The sequence below is a fragment of the Barbus barbus genome, assembly GCF_936440315.1.
Source record: "Barbus barbus genome assembly, chromosome: 30".
NCBI lineage: Eukaryota > Metazoa > Chordata > Actinopteri > Cypriniformes > Cyprinidae > Barbus > Barbus barbus.
Window position 1 is genome coordinate 25,675,760 of NC_136758.1, and position 19,339 is coordinate 25,695,098.

The following is a 19,339-nucleotide window of genomic DNA, read 5'->3' on the forward strand; positions in this document are numbered from 1 at the left end:
AAGTAATAATCAAGAATGTGTTTCAGCCAGTTATTTAATCCACACTAAACCATTTAAAGAGAATATGAGGGGAAACAGAAATATCAATAAAAGCAAATTTCCCTGAATAACAAATGAAAAAGCAGACAGAACGAATTACAGTTACAAAGTCAAAAATGATGATCGCTTCGGCTGCGATCCTAAACTAAAGCCACATGTAAGTGCTTTGAATACCTACATCAAACTGATCCAGGGCCGAGGTCGGGGCATTCAGGAATGCCAGGAAGGAATTCTGGGAGTCTTGGTGCTTGACCCCTGAAAAACATAACATGACTTAGATGTCACATATGAGCATAAACAGTCTTAACAATATCAGGCCTGTCACTAAAATTTTGCCTGATTGATTTCAAATGTTTGTGTTTTTACCTTTAGACGTGCGCAGACTCTCAGTTTCCTGTTTCAGCCTCTGGATCTCTGCTTGCAGGTCCTGGTTCTTCTTCTCTGACTCCTCCAGCTTGCTGTGCAGTAATAAAAATCAGACACAGTATGATGAGCATAATAACCTGATTAATATGCCAACATATGGCCATTTTTAGACATTTAATGCTGGTTAATGGCCAATTAACATTTTACTGAATTATTAAAACCACGATGAAATGTAAGCATAGACAGATCCTCTGTGTTGTGACACTGATCTGAGTGTAGCATCATCGAAAAAGAAAATATGTAAACTTGGTACTACAGTCATTTGCTCCCATTTTGAGTGCAATGTTGACATCTCAAAATTTAAATCAACATTAGATGTATAGAACATCTAGTCGCTAAGCTTACATTTTACTGTAATAATGCAAGTTTATAGTATTATAGTATTTATAGAGTTGTAACTTTTAGTTTTAGTTACTTTTTCTTATTTGTAAGTCGCTTTGGACAAAAGCGTCTGCTAAATGACAAAAGTAAAAGTAAGTAAAAGTAAGTTTGTACGGGCGAGAAGTTATGATACTTTCACTGCAAAAAATGGCTTATCTTAAAACATTTGCATGAATGAATAGTTTTGCTAGGATCAATGACATGAAAATTCACCCATCTATTGTCTAATTGCATTTCATGCTGGCTTTAAAGAATTAACAGATATCTATGTGCACATTTTTCATTTCTCATGTTTTGAATTCAATTCAAATGTATATACACTGCCCGTTCAAAGAAAATTCACACACACACTAATATTTTGTTGGACCGCCTTTAGCTTTGATTACAGCACGCATTCGCCGTGGTATCATTTCGATAAGCTTCTGCAATGTCACAACATATATTCCCAGCCAGAGTTGTATAAATTTTTCGCCAAGATCTTGTATTGATGATGGAAGAGTCAGACCGCTGAGCAAAGTATTCTCCAGCACATCCCAAAGATTCTCAATGGGGTTAAGGTCTGACTCTATGGTGGCCAATCCACGTGTGAAAATGATGCTCCCTGAACCACTCTCACACAATTTGAGCCCGATGAATCTTGGCATTGTCATCTTGGAATATCCCTGTGCCATCAGGGAAGAAAAAATTAACTGATGATAACCTGGTCATTCAGTATGTTCAGGTAGTCAGCTGACCTCATTCTTTGGGCACATAACATAATCATCCATGCAGTAATTATCCAATGGGAGGACCTTACCTATTTGCTTAGTTAAATCCAGGTGGTGACTTTTTTTGGACGGGCGGTGAATAATATAAAACAAATGTATTGGCTTCTTTTATTATGTACACATATCATAAACAATCATCATATTTGCAGAAAATTGGAACTGGCCATCATGTTGAAAGAGAGATTCATGTTTTACCACTCAGTGGCCATACGAGACGCCTTGACTTTGTTGAGCTCATCGTGGATGGTTTGTTTGGCTCTAATCTCGGCATCCAGTGCAGACTGCAGCTCCAGACGTGCAGACATGTCCAGCTTAGCCAAACGTCTCATCTTCCATGGCATGTCCTGGAAAACCACAACACCCATTGGCTTACAACATGCATTAAGATTTGATGCAAACAATAGCATTTAAAGTTTGAAAAGGACGCCGTTTAGAATAAACTGCCTTACTCATGCTACAGTGCATTTCTAACACTAAGCACTAAGTTTACAGTCAAGATCAAAGTTTAGTTGTAAAAGGACACTTACAGTAGCACGTGCACCCAGACTGGCGTTCTTCAGGCCTTCCAGTTCTTCTGTCATCTTAGTGGCCAAAGCCTGCAGATAACCTCGAGCGTCTTTCTCATCACTGACCCTGAGAGAGAAACACACATGCTCAGAAGTGCACTCACAAAACATCGCCACCAGATGGCCCCACGGCTATACAAATACCTAGGGTTTGGTGCAAAAGTAGCAGTAAAAATTTAATTGCAATTATGCAGGGAGTAGCAACCATAATAACCCTTATTCACCACTTTTTGGGAAATACTCATTACATGTTAGGACTTCAGCCACTATGCAGAGAAAACAAAACAAAACAATGACTTTAAGAACATGCAGAAGCTTCTTGCAGCCAGTTGCTTCAAGCCTTAGCACATTAAAGTGATGATCTGCTATGGCGAATACCTACTTATCTGCTTTTTAGCAAGAACTACTGGGCTAATGCTATGTCATTTAAGTATTTATCAGGCTGATAAGGTTTATAATGGGTCCCCAGCCCACTTCTTCTGATCAATCCTACACCCTTGCACTTTGGCTTCAAGCTCTGGATTAGTACATCCTGCAAATTTACTGATGCATTAGGTAGAGCCATTAAATTTTTAATCAAGAACTCATCGAAAAGCACAAGTAAAGTTTTTTGTAAATGCCAAATGTGTCTGTTTGAAATAGCTATACTTTTGAGGATTCAAAATGTCTGAAAAAAATCAATAAACCTGTAGCGGCATCAAGACAATCTTACAAATAAAAAGCTACAAGAGGGTCAAACATTAACCAGGGTTTGAGGGCAAAAATGCCACTGAAAAGTGCGCCACAAATTTAAGATGGGCTAAAATAGTGAATTTGTTTGATTTTTAATGTTAATAAAATATATTTCATAATATTGTACTCTATGCCTGTCTAGCAATAAATTTGAGTTTAGCACCATTGCCACAGCAAAGGCTAAATGCAGTAACTTTACCAATGGAACTAACAAAAAAACTGATAGCAATTTTCACAAATCTAAGCAAAGTTGAACCAGGACACAGGACAGGACAGATCATAGTCTAAGAGAGCTGATTCCAATTTCAGACAAGCGTAAACGGGTAATAGTGCATGTGCATGTTGTGTGTTTCTCACCATTGAATGATTTCTGTGATCTGGGCCTCCCAGTGGGCCACACTCTCTTTCTTATCAGCCAGTTCTCTCATCTCTTCCCCCAGCTGTTTGTTACTGCAGCTCAACTTCTCAAACGAAGACATCATCTACACACAAAAAAACATGTTACTGAACATACACACTACTGATCACAAGATTTATTATTTTTTTTAAAGAAATTAATACTTTTATTCACCAAGTCAGTAAAAATTTATATAAAAAGCGAGTACATCACAAATCCATTTTCCCAAGCTGTTTTTTTTGGCATATCCTGAATCACTACGGTACACCTATAATAAGTTTTTACAATTCAGACTATTTTAGACTGGTTCTGGTAGAAACCGCTGCAGAGTAGCCCAGTACCTGCATGACTCGTCATAGACATAAACCGAGAGAAGCAGCTCTGGCTACAATGTTCTTTTGCTAAACACATACAGTTATGTTTAATAACCGCTTGAGCGCCAAAAGTTATGGACTGCAGCTTTAAATTGATCATAATGTAGTTTAGCACATCTCGAACCCATATATTTCAGTGAATGGAAAACAATCCTCATTTGAGGCTTTTACTTCTGCACAACCCCTGTAACACAACAAGCTTGAAAACATGCCCATTACCATGTCAGAAAATCACAAACCAATACGGCAATTTGAGGGGCCAGATGCAATTATACGGACCAGAGAGACAGCGACTGGCTCTCATCAGAGCATGATGGATGGACCACCATGCAAAGGCACCCGTTTCACTGTAATACCCTCCACATTTCCACCCCTAAACCACCAAACGCTCATGAATAAGCCTGACCCCCTCCATCTGCAACGGCTTGGTTGACTCCACAGTAAACACGTCTGCTAGTACACGCATCTAGTCGATCTGATTTAGACGCGCTCTCTATCTTACACAAGAGCTGGTGAGGCTGACCACCCTATAATTACGCTTGCATTATCCGAGGTTTTCATTTAACACTACGCTCTGACCGGAGCGTTGAACCTTCGCTGTGGTCCTCGGGAAAAGCGTTCCAGATTCCTGTCTGTTGATCAGCACATTTTCCTGCGCTTACAAAGGGGGGAGGATGCTGACTGACTTCCCAGTAAAACATTGGCATGGTGGACCATCTCTTCAGCTCAACGGACTCATGGAAAGACCGCAACATTTTAGTCCACAAATGACAACGGCATGTTTTATTCCTTCACAACTGAGCGTTGCCCTCCAAGAGTTCTTCTCTAAACATCTCTAGCTTTGCCGTCAGGCATGCTGAGAGCTATGAACCGCTACACACACACACACACACACACACACACACAAGCCTCTCTTCTAACCACTCTGTGTGCGTTACACTCCGTTTGAAGCGCTCAGAACCGATACCCAGAATTAATTCATGGTTTTAACAAAGAGCATCAACTCTGACCGCTAAGACGTGAAGCCTCCTGTCTTCTCCAGCGTAATGACCACATCAAAAGCGACGTGGAATCTGTGACTTCAGGCTTCAGTAATATGAGAGATGGAGGTTGTGGGCCGATGTGTAGGGTGGTGTGCTAGTGTTACACAGCATCCTGAGCAACAGTAGTGTCATAGTATCCAACCATAAAAATACTGGTGCGCCACAAAATGGTAGTACAATTTACAATATCCAGCGCTGTAAGTATAGTATCTACAATTGTTTGCACACTAAAAGATTCATTTAAAACTAGGCTATGTCTGAAATAATCAAAACAATATAGGAACAGGATGAATAAATGCATGAGAATTTGTTATTGACTAATTCGAGAAGACTTAAGATAACAATACTCATCACACACTATAAGAAACACATCCAAACAACATGAATAACACTGAGATACTTCAGCTGGTTTAATATAGTGTGATATGATTTAAACCAAAGTGAAATGCAGTTTGCAATCGATTTCACTTTTATAATATGACGTTAGAAACAATACTCAGTGAGAAAATGTTTGGGACGAGACTTGATTTTATGGTCACACTTTATTTTAAGGTCCAATTCTCGCTATTAACAAACCATTAACTACAACTTTTGCCTCAAACTTCCAATTTGCTGCTTATTAATAGTTAATAAGGTAGTTGTTACGTTTGGGTATCGGGCAGGATTGGGGATGTAGAATATGCTCATGCAGAACATGAGCTTTATAAGTACTAATAAACAGCCAATATGACATGCTAATAAGCAACTAGTTAATAGTGAGAACTGGACCCAATAATATTACCCATTTTATTTATTGGAAATTCTTGGAGAACAAGAGAGTTATATCAAAATAAAGAAAAGAGTACGACAGCCATAAGATTAAAAAGCCTGGAAAAGTTGTTTTTAAATGGGCTTTTGGTTAAATGCCTGAAAAAAGGTCTGCGGTGAACACAACCTCGAGATATTTTCAGTTTATATTCTATGATCAAATACATCAATAATTCCCCACTTGTGATTTTTCCTTTTTCTTGTCTTGAAAGTAGCTAAATGGGACTACAGAGGTTATAGTTGTGTAGTTTGTTCAACTTCAGCTTTTAACTTCTGCCGATTATACCTTGCCTTCAAAATTCATTAAAGCTGTGTTCATTTATGAACAGAACATGTAAAAATCATAAACTTTTGGTAGTCACAAGACTGCAGTAATCCAACTTTGAGGCTGGCCAACAAAAATGTGTCACCCCTGAAGCGCTCTACATGAGTTTCCTACAGCAATGACTGAACAGCTGTTTGGCTATTGGTTTACTTTGCTTTTCCATTGATGTCACTTGGGCACCACAGGAAATTGGGTAAAGTTATTTCAGAGTTATAAGCGAGTTATTTCATTTTAAAAACGATTACGAATGCATTTCTTTGAAATAACCTGCATCAGCACATTAAGTAAATGAACTGCTGAATTTCATGTTGACTTTAAGATATCATGACAGCCCTAACAGTGTGAATGTTCACCTCGTCAAGTTCGCTGGAAAGTTTCTTGTTCTCCTCTGACAGCAGCACTCGCTCTCTCTCGTACTTCTGTTTGTACTCGGTCTCAAACTCCTCTCGTTCGCTCCGACTGTGAGGGAGAAATGATTTTCTGAACATCAGGGTTACTGCACTCAGCATCCAACACACACTGCCAACATACTAACACAAGCCAAACTCCATAGCTTATTTTCTGGAACATAATCTACACTGTATTTTATTTCTTCCCCTGAAGTCCACTTATAATGTTAGTCAAGGTTCCTTGCACCAGAAACGATTGCAATTTAGTTTTACATGACCCTTTTCCAACCTCTCTGACCCTCAATTATAAAGCAAAATGATACTTGGTGGCATTAAAAAAAAAACAGCTAAAGTAAAGCGTAATCTCTTGTAGTAAGATCAGTACCTCTCTCGGCGGGTCTTCTCTAGCTTGTCTTCGAGCATCATGATTTCCTTCTTTAAGGTGAGCTGCTGTCCCTCTGATTCCCGCAGCTCCTTCTTCAGGTTCTTCAGTTCGTTGGCATGTTGTTGTTCTCTGCTTGACAGCTCTTCCTCATAGAAAGCGGTCTTGTTCTCCAGGTCTGCTCGTAATTTACTGAGCTCCTGGTGATGCTCAGATGACCCAGCGCTTGGAGAGCGGCCCACCTGCTTCTGCTGCTCCACGACAAGGGAAAGAAAAGATAAAAGAAATTATCAGCGACCTGTATAGAGCTTATTTCAAGTTACATTAATTTAATAAATATGATGACAGTTGTTAATTGTGAATGGAACGAATAAAAACCTCCTCACATAATGAAAAAATGTACGAACTATAATAAAAATAATGTAGTAAAATTAATAATCAATAAAACAATTTATTAATATTAATTAAAGATATGTAATGTATGAATTATAAGACGCTATAAAATTAGTAAAACAAAATAAATTAAAATAATGCATCAATCTTATTAATGTATTAAAAATAATTAGCAAAACTTTAATTATATACTTAGTTAAATAATTTAAGAACTATAATAAAATTATGTATTCAAAAACGATTTAAAACAATTTAATTAATTAAAATAGTATTAATTACATACATATATTTAAATCATTGATGAATAATAGTCTATTCAAATTAAAACAATTAATAAAAACATTTAAATTATTACATTTAAATAAGTCTAAAATGATAATACATTAAAAAGAATGCAAATAACTAATAAAACTAATTATATAATTAAATTTTAAATATATATTAATTACAGTTAGTGCTGTTGAATGATTAATTGTATCCAAACTAAAGTTTGTTTACATAATATGTGTGTGTACTGTGTACATTTGTGTGTGTGTATATATATATATATATATATATATATATATATATATATATATATATATATATATATATATATATATATATATATATATAAATAATAAGGGGGGAGGCAGCCGAAACGTCACAATATATATATATATACGTGTCGGCTGCCTCCCCCCTTATTATCATCACCACCCCATCCCGTATTCGCTGCCCTTCACCAGGCTCCCGACGGGAGTGGGTGTGTGTGAGAGGAGGGGCGCTGAAACAGCCAGGGCTGGCGGCGTGTGATGAGGCGCACCTGATGTGAATAGAGCCTCATCACCGCCGCTGTTTAAATGCCGAGTGCGCCTCTCCTCGGGAGACCGGTCTCTTCCCCGTGCATGCACGCTGGTGTCCTCGTAGTTCCAGGAAGGGAGCGTCGAGAAGGGAGACTGCCGCACCCGTGACGGCTGACGGACCAGGATGCCGGGCCGTTTAATCCCCCAGAAGTGCCGGGGGGCCAAGGAGTAGGACGAAGTCGCTGGAAAGAAGCCGCCGCCACTCGCTCCCGGATCCGAGAGGGGAGCGCGTGCGGCCACCAGACTCCGCCCCTTCCCTGGACCCTTCCCTTCCGAACACTGCCCTCCTTCACGAGCCCCGCAGCACGACGAGGACACCAGACCCCCTGTTTATTTTGGACACTTTTACCCCCTTTTGGACACTATGTTTGATTATTTTGTTTAATAAAAACCTCTCCGAGGCCTGACGCCACACCCACTGTGTCTGTCGTTTGCTCCTCCCGCCACAATATATATATATATATATAAATACACCACACACATATTTATGAATTATATGTAATGCATATTTATATTTATATATAAATCACATATAAATAAATAAACATATATAAATACATGCAAATATTTCTTAAACATATACATGTATGTTTGTGTATTTATATATACATATAAATATATATATTTAAGGACTATATGTAATATATATTTATATTTATATATAAATATTATCTATAAAATATTTCCTATATATGTTGTCGTTTAATAAAAGCAAGCCAATAGATGCCACATGGTACTCTTATGCAAATTTCCCTTGCTTAAAGGGTTGCACTGTTCCTAATCCTCCTCAACAGTATTTTGAGAGAAAAGGTGTGTTTGTGTACACAAACCTTCATCCCCTCCAGCTCTTCTTCCAGCTGTCTGCTGTACTGCTCACTGCGTTCCCTCAGCTTCTTCTCTTTCTGAGCCTCAGCAGAAAACTCTTCAGCCTGGGCCTCCATCTACACACACAGACACAGAGTTTGCACATATTTAATGCATGAGCCCGCTGAACAGACTCCTGCGATCAGCCGTTCTCCTCCACACCAACCTCTTTCTTGGCTCGCTCAGCTTTTCGCACTTCTAGCCGCAGTGCCTCCACCTTCTGCTTGAGGGAATCCATCTCCTCTTCTTTGTCCCGGAGCTGTCGGGAGAGCCGTTGCTTGTATGACCGCAGCTCTGTCACCTTCTCGCTCACCTCGCCAAACTCCTGCATGGCCATTTTCCTCTGGCTGTCCGCCTCCTTCAGCTCCTTCCCCTGAGTCTTCAGCTTCTCTGAGGACTCCTGCAGACTCTGTATCCAAACAACACAAAGGTGAAACAAAAGATATATAAAATCAATTTATCAATTAAATAAACGTGTGATTTTTGCAAACAACCTACTTATTTATTGAACATTTAAGTCTTTTATTATATTGTGGTTGTTGTCGTTTAACAAAGAAAGTCAAAAGATAGTCTGAATAATAATAATAATTAATTTATCATAATAACGATTATAATTTTTTATTATTAGTAGTAGTAGGAGCAGTAAATACATTATTAGTAGTAGTAAATACAAAATTAAAATACAAATGAAAGTAAATAAAAATTACAAAAAAACAGAATAAGAAATAATACTGTAATATTGTAATTGTAAAAAAAAAATCAAAGAAAAATAATATAATTGTAATATTTTATATATTTTACAATTGCAAAATTATAATATTTATATTTATGGCTCTCATAATTTCTTTACTTTCAAACATTAAACCATCAAATGTTTATTTTTACGAAAAACTGCACGAAGCCCTTAAAGCGTCTTTTTTGTTGATAAGCACTTCTCAATACAATTATGGGAAGATAGTTTGTGCATAATGCGTTCTCAAATCACTTCATTCTGAAACAAGCAGAGCGCATATATTTATTTCATTAAATTGCAGCAATTGTGATTTGATATTCACACTAAGCCATGAAGCGATTTCGGCTTTCGATTAACTGTGCCCTTTCAAATAAATCTATGCACCAAGACACTTTGAGTGAGAGGCATTGCTTGTGTGAAGCTGCAGTTTCTTCTGTACCTTCTGCAGGTCATCTCTCTCCTGCTTCATGCTCTTGAGCTGTTTCTCCAGAGATCGGATCTGTTTGGAGGAGTCCTCCTGATCCCTGCGGGCAGAACTGACCTGTTCTAACTGCTGCTCCACCTGTCCTGTATCTGAAAGGGGAGAAAAGGAGGAGAGAGACAAAAAATAAGCTAGAAGCACAAACAATAATGTGAGGAAGTAAAACTATTGTGTATTTTTTTATTTCATTTGAAACACAACTGTAAATGTCATGTAAAAACAAAACTTGGTTGACAGTCAAAACTAATGTCTGGTTATATGAGACAGTTGCATGAGAGTGATTGAGATTACCTGCAATCTGTTTCCTCAGCATTTCTATCTCCTCCTTCAGTCCACGGATCTCAAACTCCCTGCTGGAGGAAACAGGCCCATCCCCGCTGGAGTATTGCAGTGCCTGAACCGTTTTTGTGGACTCTGAAGACCAGAAGACATTTTATCTGTCAGCCAGGCAGAGAACTAATTCTGTGGGATTATTTCAGCAGAAAATAAAAAAAGTCACTAGATGTGTAAGACGGACAGACACCTTGTAGTTTGCGACTGAGCTCCAGTTTCTCCTGCTCCAGACGGCGGATCCTCCGCTCGTACGCCTCAGTAGCCAAACTGTCTTCCAGGCCACGCTGCATGGACACATCCATTTGCGCAGGTGCAGCAGACTCCCGCAGGCAACCACGGTCAGACAGCGTACTGTAGGAGAAAACGCGGTCAAATGATCACAATAAAGACTCGTAAGGCTGTTTTTTGTTTTAACCATCCAGTCTTAAAATACTGAGTAATATTGGTGTCCAAATTGCCAAAAATTGACCAAATGAAAAACACTAAAGATTCGTGTAAAGATGAGGAAACATCTACTGCAGCTTGTCAGAGAATAAAAATATTAAATATATGAGAAATTTTATAAGTTCTATCTATTTCTATTGTGTTACTTATTTCACTTTCAATGCAGTAATCGAGATGCAAAACAATTGTAACCTAAAACAGCCCTCAACAGATAGACAGAAACTCAACTAGATAAAGAAACAGTCAATTTTCCTTTGAAGATTCAGAAGACGAGTCCTAAATTTCATAAGTTCACATTTATTTCATATTTTAGTGTTTGACAAACTATAAAACAGCTTTTCTATTTTTGACTCACAACACAAAATTTGTAGTCTTTCCAACAGCGAGCTGTGTGTCGATAAATAGTGAAACAAATAGTTTAACCAGTGTTTCAAGCAGATCGAAAATCAAGTGAAGGAGGGTTAAACAGGGAGGGAATTTGAAACTGCATCTCATGCAAGATCATCTCAGTTGAGTTTTACAGTGATATCTTACCAGTTGTTGGTGTAGGTGAAACCTACAAATGGGAGATGGTGTCCTGAGAAGGTGGTGTGGGAAGGAGGCGGCATTGCCTCCTAAAACAGAGCAGGGAAATAGATCTTAAATTGCAGCTGCAGCATTTTGGTACAATCTGGGTTGATACACCAAAGGTTGTGGGTTTAAACCCAGCAATGAGTGATCTTATTAAGGTACGTTTAAAACAATACCGTGTTCTTGAGGCAGTCATCATCCACATCAAAGTTTGATGTGTCAGATGGACTGCTGACTTCAGGGATGTAGGGGGCGTCACATTTGAGGATGTTCTGCCAGTCAATGCCGGAAAAGAAAGGGTGCTGTTTGAAGTCCTCAATGCCGTTCTGACCCAGCCTGTGCTCTCTGCAGCAGATGAGTCTGCGGATCAGGTCTTTGGCATTTTCAGAGACGTCCGTCACATGAGCAGGAAACTGGAACCGCTCCTGCGGGAAACACAAGGTAAAAACACAAAACCACTTAAATAATTGAACAATTGCTTGTGTTACGTGTTATTGTGTGTTATTTTGTACCTTGTGGTTCATAATCTTTCCATACGTTTCCACCAGAGACTCCGCATAGAAAGGAGTTTCCCCATACAGCATCTCATACATGCAGACGCCCAGTGACCACCAGTCACACTCCGGGCCATATTTCCCTTTCCCGTCCTCCATGGCCTGCAGGATCTCAGGAGAAATGTAGTCTGGAGTACCCACAGCGACGGAGGACTGCACCTGTGAGGAAAGAAAATGGACATGTTGGAAAAATTCACAGCCGGAAAGGCTACATATTGCACACAAAACTGGAACACATACTGTTATTCTAACAAGCTATAATCTGATTTTTACACTGACAGCAGTAAGGGCGAATAGATTTTTATCAGTTCTTCTTTGGAAATAAAGTCAAGTTTACAGGGAACTGGTTGGCACAACACACTTTTTAGGGAATATTATATATTAGGGTAACCATACATCCTCTTTTATTTCTAAATTGTCCAAAATGTCCGGGTTTTGGATTTGTTTTCATATTCACATGCTCTCTATAGTCCTCATACATTATAATATCTTCATATTTGCATTGCTTTTTGCATCATTCTCTGTAAATCCCAACTTTTTGCATGCCATGATTGGTCGATTATATACAATGCCTAAACGCTATTGGTCGAATTACCTCTCAGTCATAACCTTATGACCCCAAGTATGAAAACAACAGTACATATTCAAGAGGAAATATGCAGTATTTTCTGCTTTGTTCTCTTATGTCTTTAAAAGTCTGTACTAACAGTCATTTTCTGCTCTTTTCATGTATATTCTGTACAAATGCTCACAGAAGTTTTATATAAGGAAAAAGTCACTTTTTCAGAGACTTGCATTATTTATTTATTTTTTGGTCATTTAGCCAAGTGTCTGGCTACCCTTAAAAGTCTGTCTAGTTAAACTAGTCTTTAAACTTTAATACATTTCAGTTCAAACAAAAAAGTTTTATATTGTCAAATCAACAGATGATGATTTAAAAAAACAATGCAATTCATTTTGGTGAAATTATTAATTTGGGGGGAACAAGCAAACATATTTCCTATTTTAGTTGCGTCATGAAATGTGAACGAATGTGTTCCTGACAGGTTTCGTGAGATTTATCTATTTACTGTTTTTTTTTTTTATTAAGACTGCAGGAGAATTCAGGACCTGGCATGTTGAGAACAGAAACAGAGATGCATTCAGTGTCTGTCTGAGCGGATCAGATCACAGCACATCCTGTCAGTGAACAAGGTTGCAAAACAAGGTAATCCCTGGAAATGCTTTTTATTGGCATGACACTCATCACTATAAAATGCAAATAAACAACTCAAGCCATCGCATTGGTTGCAGCCAGCAGAGGTGGGCGTGGCTTAAGGGAACATGACGGTCAAAGTATTCAGATATTCAGACAAAGACCTCTCAGAACACAGGCCGCACTGAGAGAGAAAAAGAGAGAGAGGGGTATCACTAGAGACCACTAATGAACAGGGGGATGACTGGAGCTTCCTGGCCCATGTTCTATGGGGATGAGCGGGCGGAAACCGTCTGTAAAGCAGCCTGTGGCAGATGTGTGCAGCTGGAAGAATTTGTGGAAGTGAGGCAGTAAATTAGCTGCTCTCGCTGGCAGTGACACACACTTGAAAAAACATGGACATGTGAAGAGAGTTAGGCACACACGTGCGAACACGCAGAGACCACACTCACGCTGCTCTTGTCAGAAGTTGGGGGGATATCCTGCCGCGCTGTCTGCGATGTGCCAGAAAACAGCAGCACATATCAGATGAAATACTCACCCCTGCTTCAAAGATGTGTGAAATACAACTCTGATCATAAACTGCCTTTAAAACCAAGGGTGTCCTCTGGGTTTCCCATTAATTAATATCAAAACAGTGTGCCTACAGGGTAGAGCTGGAGCCCAAATTCATCCATTGATTTTTTTTTTTTGCACAATTCGCAATTTCATGTCTAAGCGCTTCCACTAGGTGAAAGGTGTCAGGTGACCTAAAACTCCTGTAGCATTTTTGATTATTTGTGTAGTAGTAGTCAACATACACTGAAACTATAAGCACTGGCTTCATTTTCAAAATACCGATTGATACACAATTTTGACACAAACACACAAAAAAAACTGTACTGTAGTGTAATTGAGCCAAATATTCTTTGGACAGAAAGTGAACTAAATCATGGGAAAACAACCAGATCTGAAACTGACCCCAAAAAGTATTTGGAAACTTGCATCACACTTAAAAAATGCATGAATGTTATTGCATGAGATAGTCTTGGTTCCTGAAGCATTCTTTTCATTAATTTTCTCGAGTAATGAGCTCTAAGGAACCAATTCAATCAGTTTCTAAGATGAATCACAACATTACAAACTCCGATTTGAAGTCTCAAAAAGTATAGAAAAATTAGGGAAAATAAGACCAAGATAAATGACTGTGGAGGAATGAACTACAATTCCATCAAAATACTGCAATGTTGCAAATCGTTTCATTAAAAAAAGACTTGAATTTACACATTTCTCTTGTAAAGCTTTCAAATTAAGTTGTAAGGTTTGTCTGATCCATTCCAGTATAAATATAGAGACCCAGTTCACACTATCAGCTCTAAACTACAATCCCTAATGACCGCTTTCTTCTTCTGTCAAATATGATCATTAATAATCTGGTGTGATATTCATAAAGCTAACATACTAACCGTTCCATCCTCCGTGAGTTTAAGACAAGAGCCGAAATCTGCCAGTCGAATGTGTCCGTTCACATCCAGCAGAATGTTATCTGGCTTGATGTCTCTGAAAGAAATACAAAAAAAAAGATTTATGCATCATATGGATTTGAAAGAAGTTGTTCAAAGCTTCCAAGGTTGATTTGAACCCCAGGCAACACACTGATTACTTTGAATGCAAAGTAAGTTGCTTCGGATAAAAGTGTCTGCAAAATGCATTAACATAAATGTGAATATTGCTGTTATTTTATTTGGTTTACATGGAGCAAAGATCTTTGAGACATGTTAAAGCTTGCTGCTTCATTTTACAACCTTAGAGCCACTTGCGCATTTTAGAGAGCTTCTTAATGAGACAGAGCAGTAATTCACAGTGGATTTCACAGTGAGCACTTGTGTCCGCCCTGTAAATCACCACCTATCCCCGAGAGAGAGCCACATAGGAAACACATAGGCTTTGTGACACAGAAAGCCTCCATCCACTCTGCATCAGAGGAAGTCAAAACAAACAGGTCAGAGATCTGAGCCTGTCATTTGGAGGGTTGGATTAGTCTTAATAGCGTTTGAGAGGTGTTCGCTGCCCCGTCTGTGACCTGCCCACAGGGCACTAGAAGCACAAACAGGAATCAAAGTGTCGCAAGTTCATGTCTCCATTACAGCTTATCTAAAGCTGTGTGTCAGAGAACACGCTCGCGGCGAGAACGAAACACAGAAGGTTCTTATTCTCCTTTTACGCTCTCGCTCATTTGCCCCTCGTAAATTTGATCCAGGCGTTTGACGTGGAACTGTAATAAAGACGAAGCGAATGTTTGCGTGTGCCTTGTATAGACATGAATTACGACAGCGCTCTTGAGGTGGGTTTCCTTCAGTATCTCACCCAAAAGGCTGCGGAATCCTGTAACAGTGTTCAATGGGCAGCCAGCCACAGCAAAAATCTCTATTGAGATTCATAACAAAAACAAGGTTGCAAAGAGCTGAATGGAAACTTGATACTGAGGTATAGAAAAAAAGGCATCATATTATACATTTTTGTAGAAGTTCTATATTCCTGAAGTTTAAGAAATAAATCTATGTACACTGAAAACAAAACGTTATAGAAATAGAAACCAAGCAATCAACAAAACTTCCTGTCGCTTGAGGCGGTTTGGCAACAAGTTTAAAAAAACTCATGATATTTACATCAAAGCAAGCACACTGTGTCTGGATGTGTTTTAATTTAAGACATTTATAATGTAACAAAAGATGTATATTTCAAATAACTGCTCTTCTGTTACTGATTATAATATGGTTTCCATAAAAACTATTAAGCAGCACAAACGTTTTCAACATTGATAATAATAAGAAATGTTGCATATGTGAAATCAGCATATGTGACCCTGGACCACAAAACCAGTCATAAGTGTCAATCATCTGAAAGCTGAATAATCTTTCCATTGATGTATGGTTTGTTATGATAGGACAATATTTGGCCGAGATACAACTATTTGAAAATCTGGAATCTGAGGGTGCAAAAAAATCGAAATATTGAGAAAATCGCCTTTAAAGTTGTCCAAATGAAGTTCTTAGCAATGCATATTACTAATCAAAACTTAAGTTTTGATATATTTACAGTATGAAATTCACTAAATATCTTCATGGAACATGATCTTTATTTAATATCCTAATGATTTTTGGCATAAAAGAAAAATGGATAATTTTGACCCATACAATGTATTGTTGGCTATTGCTACAAATATACCCCAGCGACTTAAGACTGCTTTTGTGCTCCAGGGTCACATATTAGAATGATTTCTGTCATGTGACATTGAAGACTGGAGTAATGCTGGTGGAAATTCATCTTTGCATCACATTATTAATATAAATTACATTTTAAAACACATTAAAATAGAAAACAGTTACATTAATGTAATAATATTTTACTGTTTTTTGATTAAATAAATGCAGCCTTGGTGAGCAGAAGAGACTTTCAAAAATTTACAGACACCAAACTATATTATGACCTTTCCACATGCACAAAGACTTTGTATAAAGTGACTGAATTCATACTACTACTGATATTTTATTGTCCTGTTTAGCTCCTGCTTTTATTGTATGTTAAAAAAAGCAGCATGAAACATTTAGAAGAAAAAGGAGCTTATGACAAGTAAACAATGGCATTTTTCTTTTTTTTTTGGTGAACTACTGCTTTAATGTGCTCATGAGTGTGACATCATATCCATGACAATCTCTGAATGCTTCATTTTTGCTGTTTTTTTTTACAATAAATGTTCTGGTGGAACTGGGGTTGTGAACTATGGAGTTTTTCATATTAAACAAAGCAGCATTTTCCATGAAATGTCCCCTTCAAAACACTCCTGCTGCGACTCCATTTGAGTATGAGGAATGAAAACAGAGTATTACAATTTATAGTCATAACTGGGGACTCTTCCAAAAAAAATCAGCACGGGAAGCCTGGGCAGTCATGAAGACTTCCTCACAGGGAACTTCTCTGGGCACATTAAAGAGTCGAAACGGATCGCTGATTTTATCGTTAATAAGGCAGCGGAAACTTAACATCTGTCCCAGATGAGGACCTGTGTGGATTTGGCCCATGTGTGGGTGCGGGCACGGCACTGGTTTGGATTGCAGCATTAGAGGCCGTGTTTATTTGTTCCGACCCTCTCCGGCTGCTTTCCCTCCATGTTTACACAGAGGCAGAGCTACTGTGAGGGGAGGCCGCCTCAGGAGAACAGGCAGAACCGTTCACATGCAAACCAGGCCAACTGACTAGCATGACTCATCTGGTGCTCGAGGGTCTCCTGGACTCTGTTCTGGGATCAGTGGAAAATGGTGATGACACTTAAAAATACAGTTTCACTTCTAACAATCAAAATTACAACGAATGAAAAACAAATGCACATCTACAAATCAACGTTTGCATACAAGACTATTCTTTAAAAAAAACGACTGCAAATTCCTTTTCTTCATAAAAACATGAAGAAAAAAAAACAGGACAATATAATAACTTTCAATCTCAATTGTACTTCATATTCAAGATAGGAAAGATTTTTTTTTTAATGACCAATGAGTCTGATAGAGTGTTACGATTGTTAACTGAAAACTACTAAAAATCACTGCTGAAATAAAAATTTTAATTAAAGCCGAAATATAAATACAAAATGAACATAATTTACTAAAAAAAAAAAACTTAAATGCAAATAAGAAATGCTGTCTTGGCAGCTAAAGAAATTAGTTTAAAAATTACTAAAACTAAAACTGAAATAGGCCTAAATGAAAGCCAAATAGAAGAATTAAAATAATACTCAATAAATTGTCTGAATTCTACTTCATGATGTTTTATATGACCAATGCCAATTATCTTTAGGTTTTAGAATCTGAAAACAGTGTTACTATTAACTGAATATAAAACTAAAACAACTAGAAACACTGCTGAAATAAAAACTGAAATCAAGCTAAAATAATATACAAATATAAAGAAAAAAGGTAAACGTAAAGTAATGGAAAAATAGAAATGTCTTGGGTAAAGTTTAAGTTGAAGTACTAAAATTACTAAAACTGAAATTAAATAAAGCTAAATAGAAATATTTACCAAACAAAAAAAGAAAAGAAAAAAATGACATTAAATTACAAAAACTGAAATTATTTAAAACGAAAAACAAAAATAAAAGGCTAATTACATTATATAAATAATACTAAAATAACACTGATCTCATAACTAATATTAGCGATTTTAACGGTTTCCTCTTTTTAACACAATAATGAATTTGCAGATCAAATGTAGGGATGTAACCTTGTGAGACAACATGACATAATCATCTGTTCACTCCAGGTCAACTTCCCTCCTGCCAACAGGCGAATGAAATCCCAGTCCTGACAACACCGGAGCTAACATCATCCCCTCGACCAGTGAATGTGCTGAAAGAAAACCTCATCTTCCTCTTACATGAAGGATGCTGCACACAGGCCCTGACAGAAACACAGCATTGGGAAGCAGGACATTAAAATGTGATTAGTGCTGGTTTCCTGCCCTGTCGACGCACGATACCACAGCTGCACGAGAGACTACAAATGCAGCTTAGAGTCCAAACCACCATTAAAGTACAAATAAGCCTATAAACCACCACACACAATTTAGGTATGCACAATATATCAGTAGTCACATCTTTTTAGCCAGTACGGGTCAAATATTAGCCAATTCAGAGATAGTATGAATACTTATGTTAATTAATTAATTTATTTTTTCTGTCAGGCTTCAAAAGTACGAAACGCTTACTTTTTTTTAATATGAATAAATTAGAATATAATATACATTGCATAAGCTATATAAGTATCAGGCCAATTTTTTGTGTCAACAGTGGTCAATAAAGACATTATTAGGAAGAGCTGGAAGCAAACAATAGAAAATGAGAGAAATTAGTCCCTGCAGACTGCATTCACTTCATCCCATCATCTATAGAAGGCCATCATTAAAGAGCTAAAGTTTCAATCCAAACTAAATCAACCATCAAAGGAGCAGTGTTTAAAAAAATCTCCCATTTTCAGTCACAATAAACTCTCCAAAGCAGCTTGAACACATCTAATATAAATAATTCACATTGTTTATTGCAATTAAGTATGTGAGATCAGTCAGAGAAGAGTTATAAATGATGTTAGTGTATGAATGGTCATGCAACGGTTCATGTCCTCAGGGTCTCTTTAAACACATACACAGAGACAGGAGGAGGAGCAGCTGGTCAGTAGATGGGCAGGTGGTGGAAGACTGTGTGTGTGTGTGTGTGTGAGAGAGAGAGAGTGATAGAGACGGTAAAGGATCAGTGAGCACTGAGGAAC

The 19,339-nt window shown here is 37.9% G+C and overlaps 1 protein-coding gene across 6 annotated transcripts in view; it reads right to left on the reverse strand.

Annotated features, from left to right (window-relative positions):
* The window catches only part of LOC306850387 (serine/threonine-protein kinase MRCK alpha-like), a 58,718-nt gene that overhangs the window by 17,330 nt on the left and 22,049 nt on the right, over nt 1-19,339 (reverse strand). For all 6 annotated transcript variants that reach the window (XM_079385994.1, XM_079385993.1, XM_079385992.1 and 3 more), the window contains exons 6-21: nt 14,486-14,579; nt 11,804-12,004; nt 11,468-11,716; nt 11,256-11,335; nt 10,468-10,628; nt 10,236-10,358; nt 9,903-10,036; nt 8,897-9,139; nt 8,697-8,807; nt 6,632-6,879; nt 6,211-6,316; nt 3,269-3,393; nt 2,141-2,246; nt 1,809-1,957; nt 406-497; nt 218-294 (exon numbers count right to left, since the gene is read on the reverse strand). In XM_079385994.1, coding sequence (XP_079242120.1) covers nt 218-294; nt 406-497; nt 1,809-1,957; nt 2,141-2,246; nt 3,269-3,393; nt 6,211-6,316; nt 6,632-6,879; nt 8,697-8,807; nt 8,897-9,139; nt 9,903-10,036; nt 10,236-10,358; nt 10,468-10,628; nt 11,256-11,335; nt 11,468-11,716; nt 11,804-12,004; nt 14,486-14,579 — 2,299 coding nt within the window. The remainder of the gene's footprint in view (nt 1-217; nt 295-405; nt 498-1,808; nt 1,958-2,140; nt 2,247-3,268; nt 3,394-6,210; nt 6,317-6,631; nt 6,880-8,696; nt 8,808-8,896; nt 9,140-9,902; nt 10,037-10,235; nt 10,359-10,467; nt 10,629-11,255; nt 11,336-11,467; nt 11,717-11,803; nt 12,005-14,485; nt 14,580-19,339) is intronic.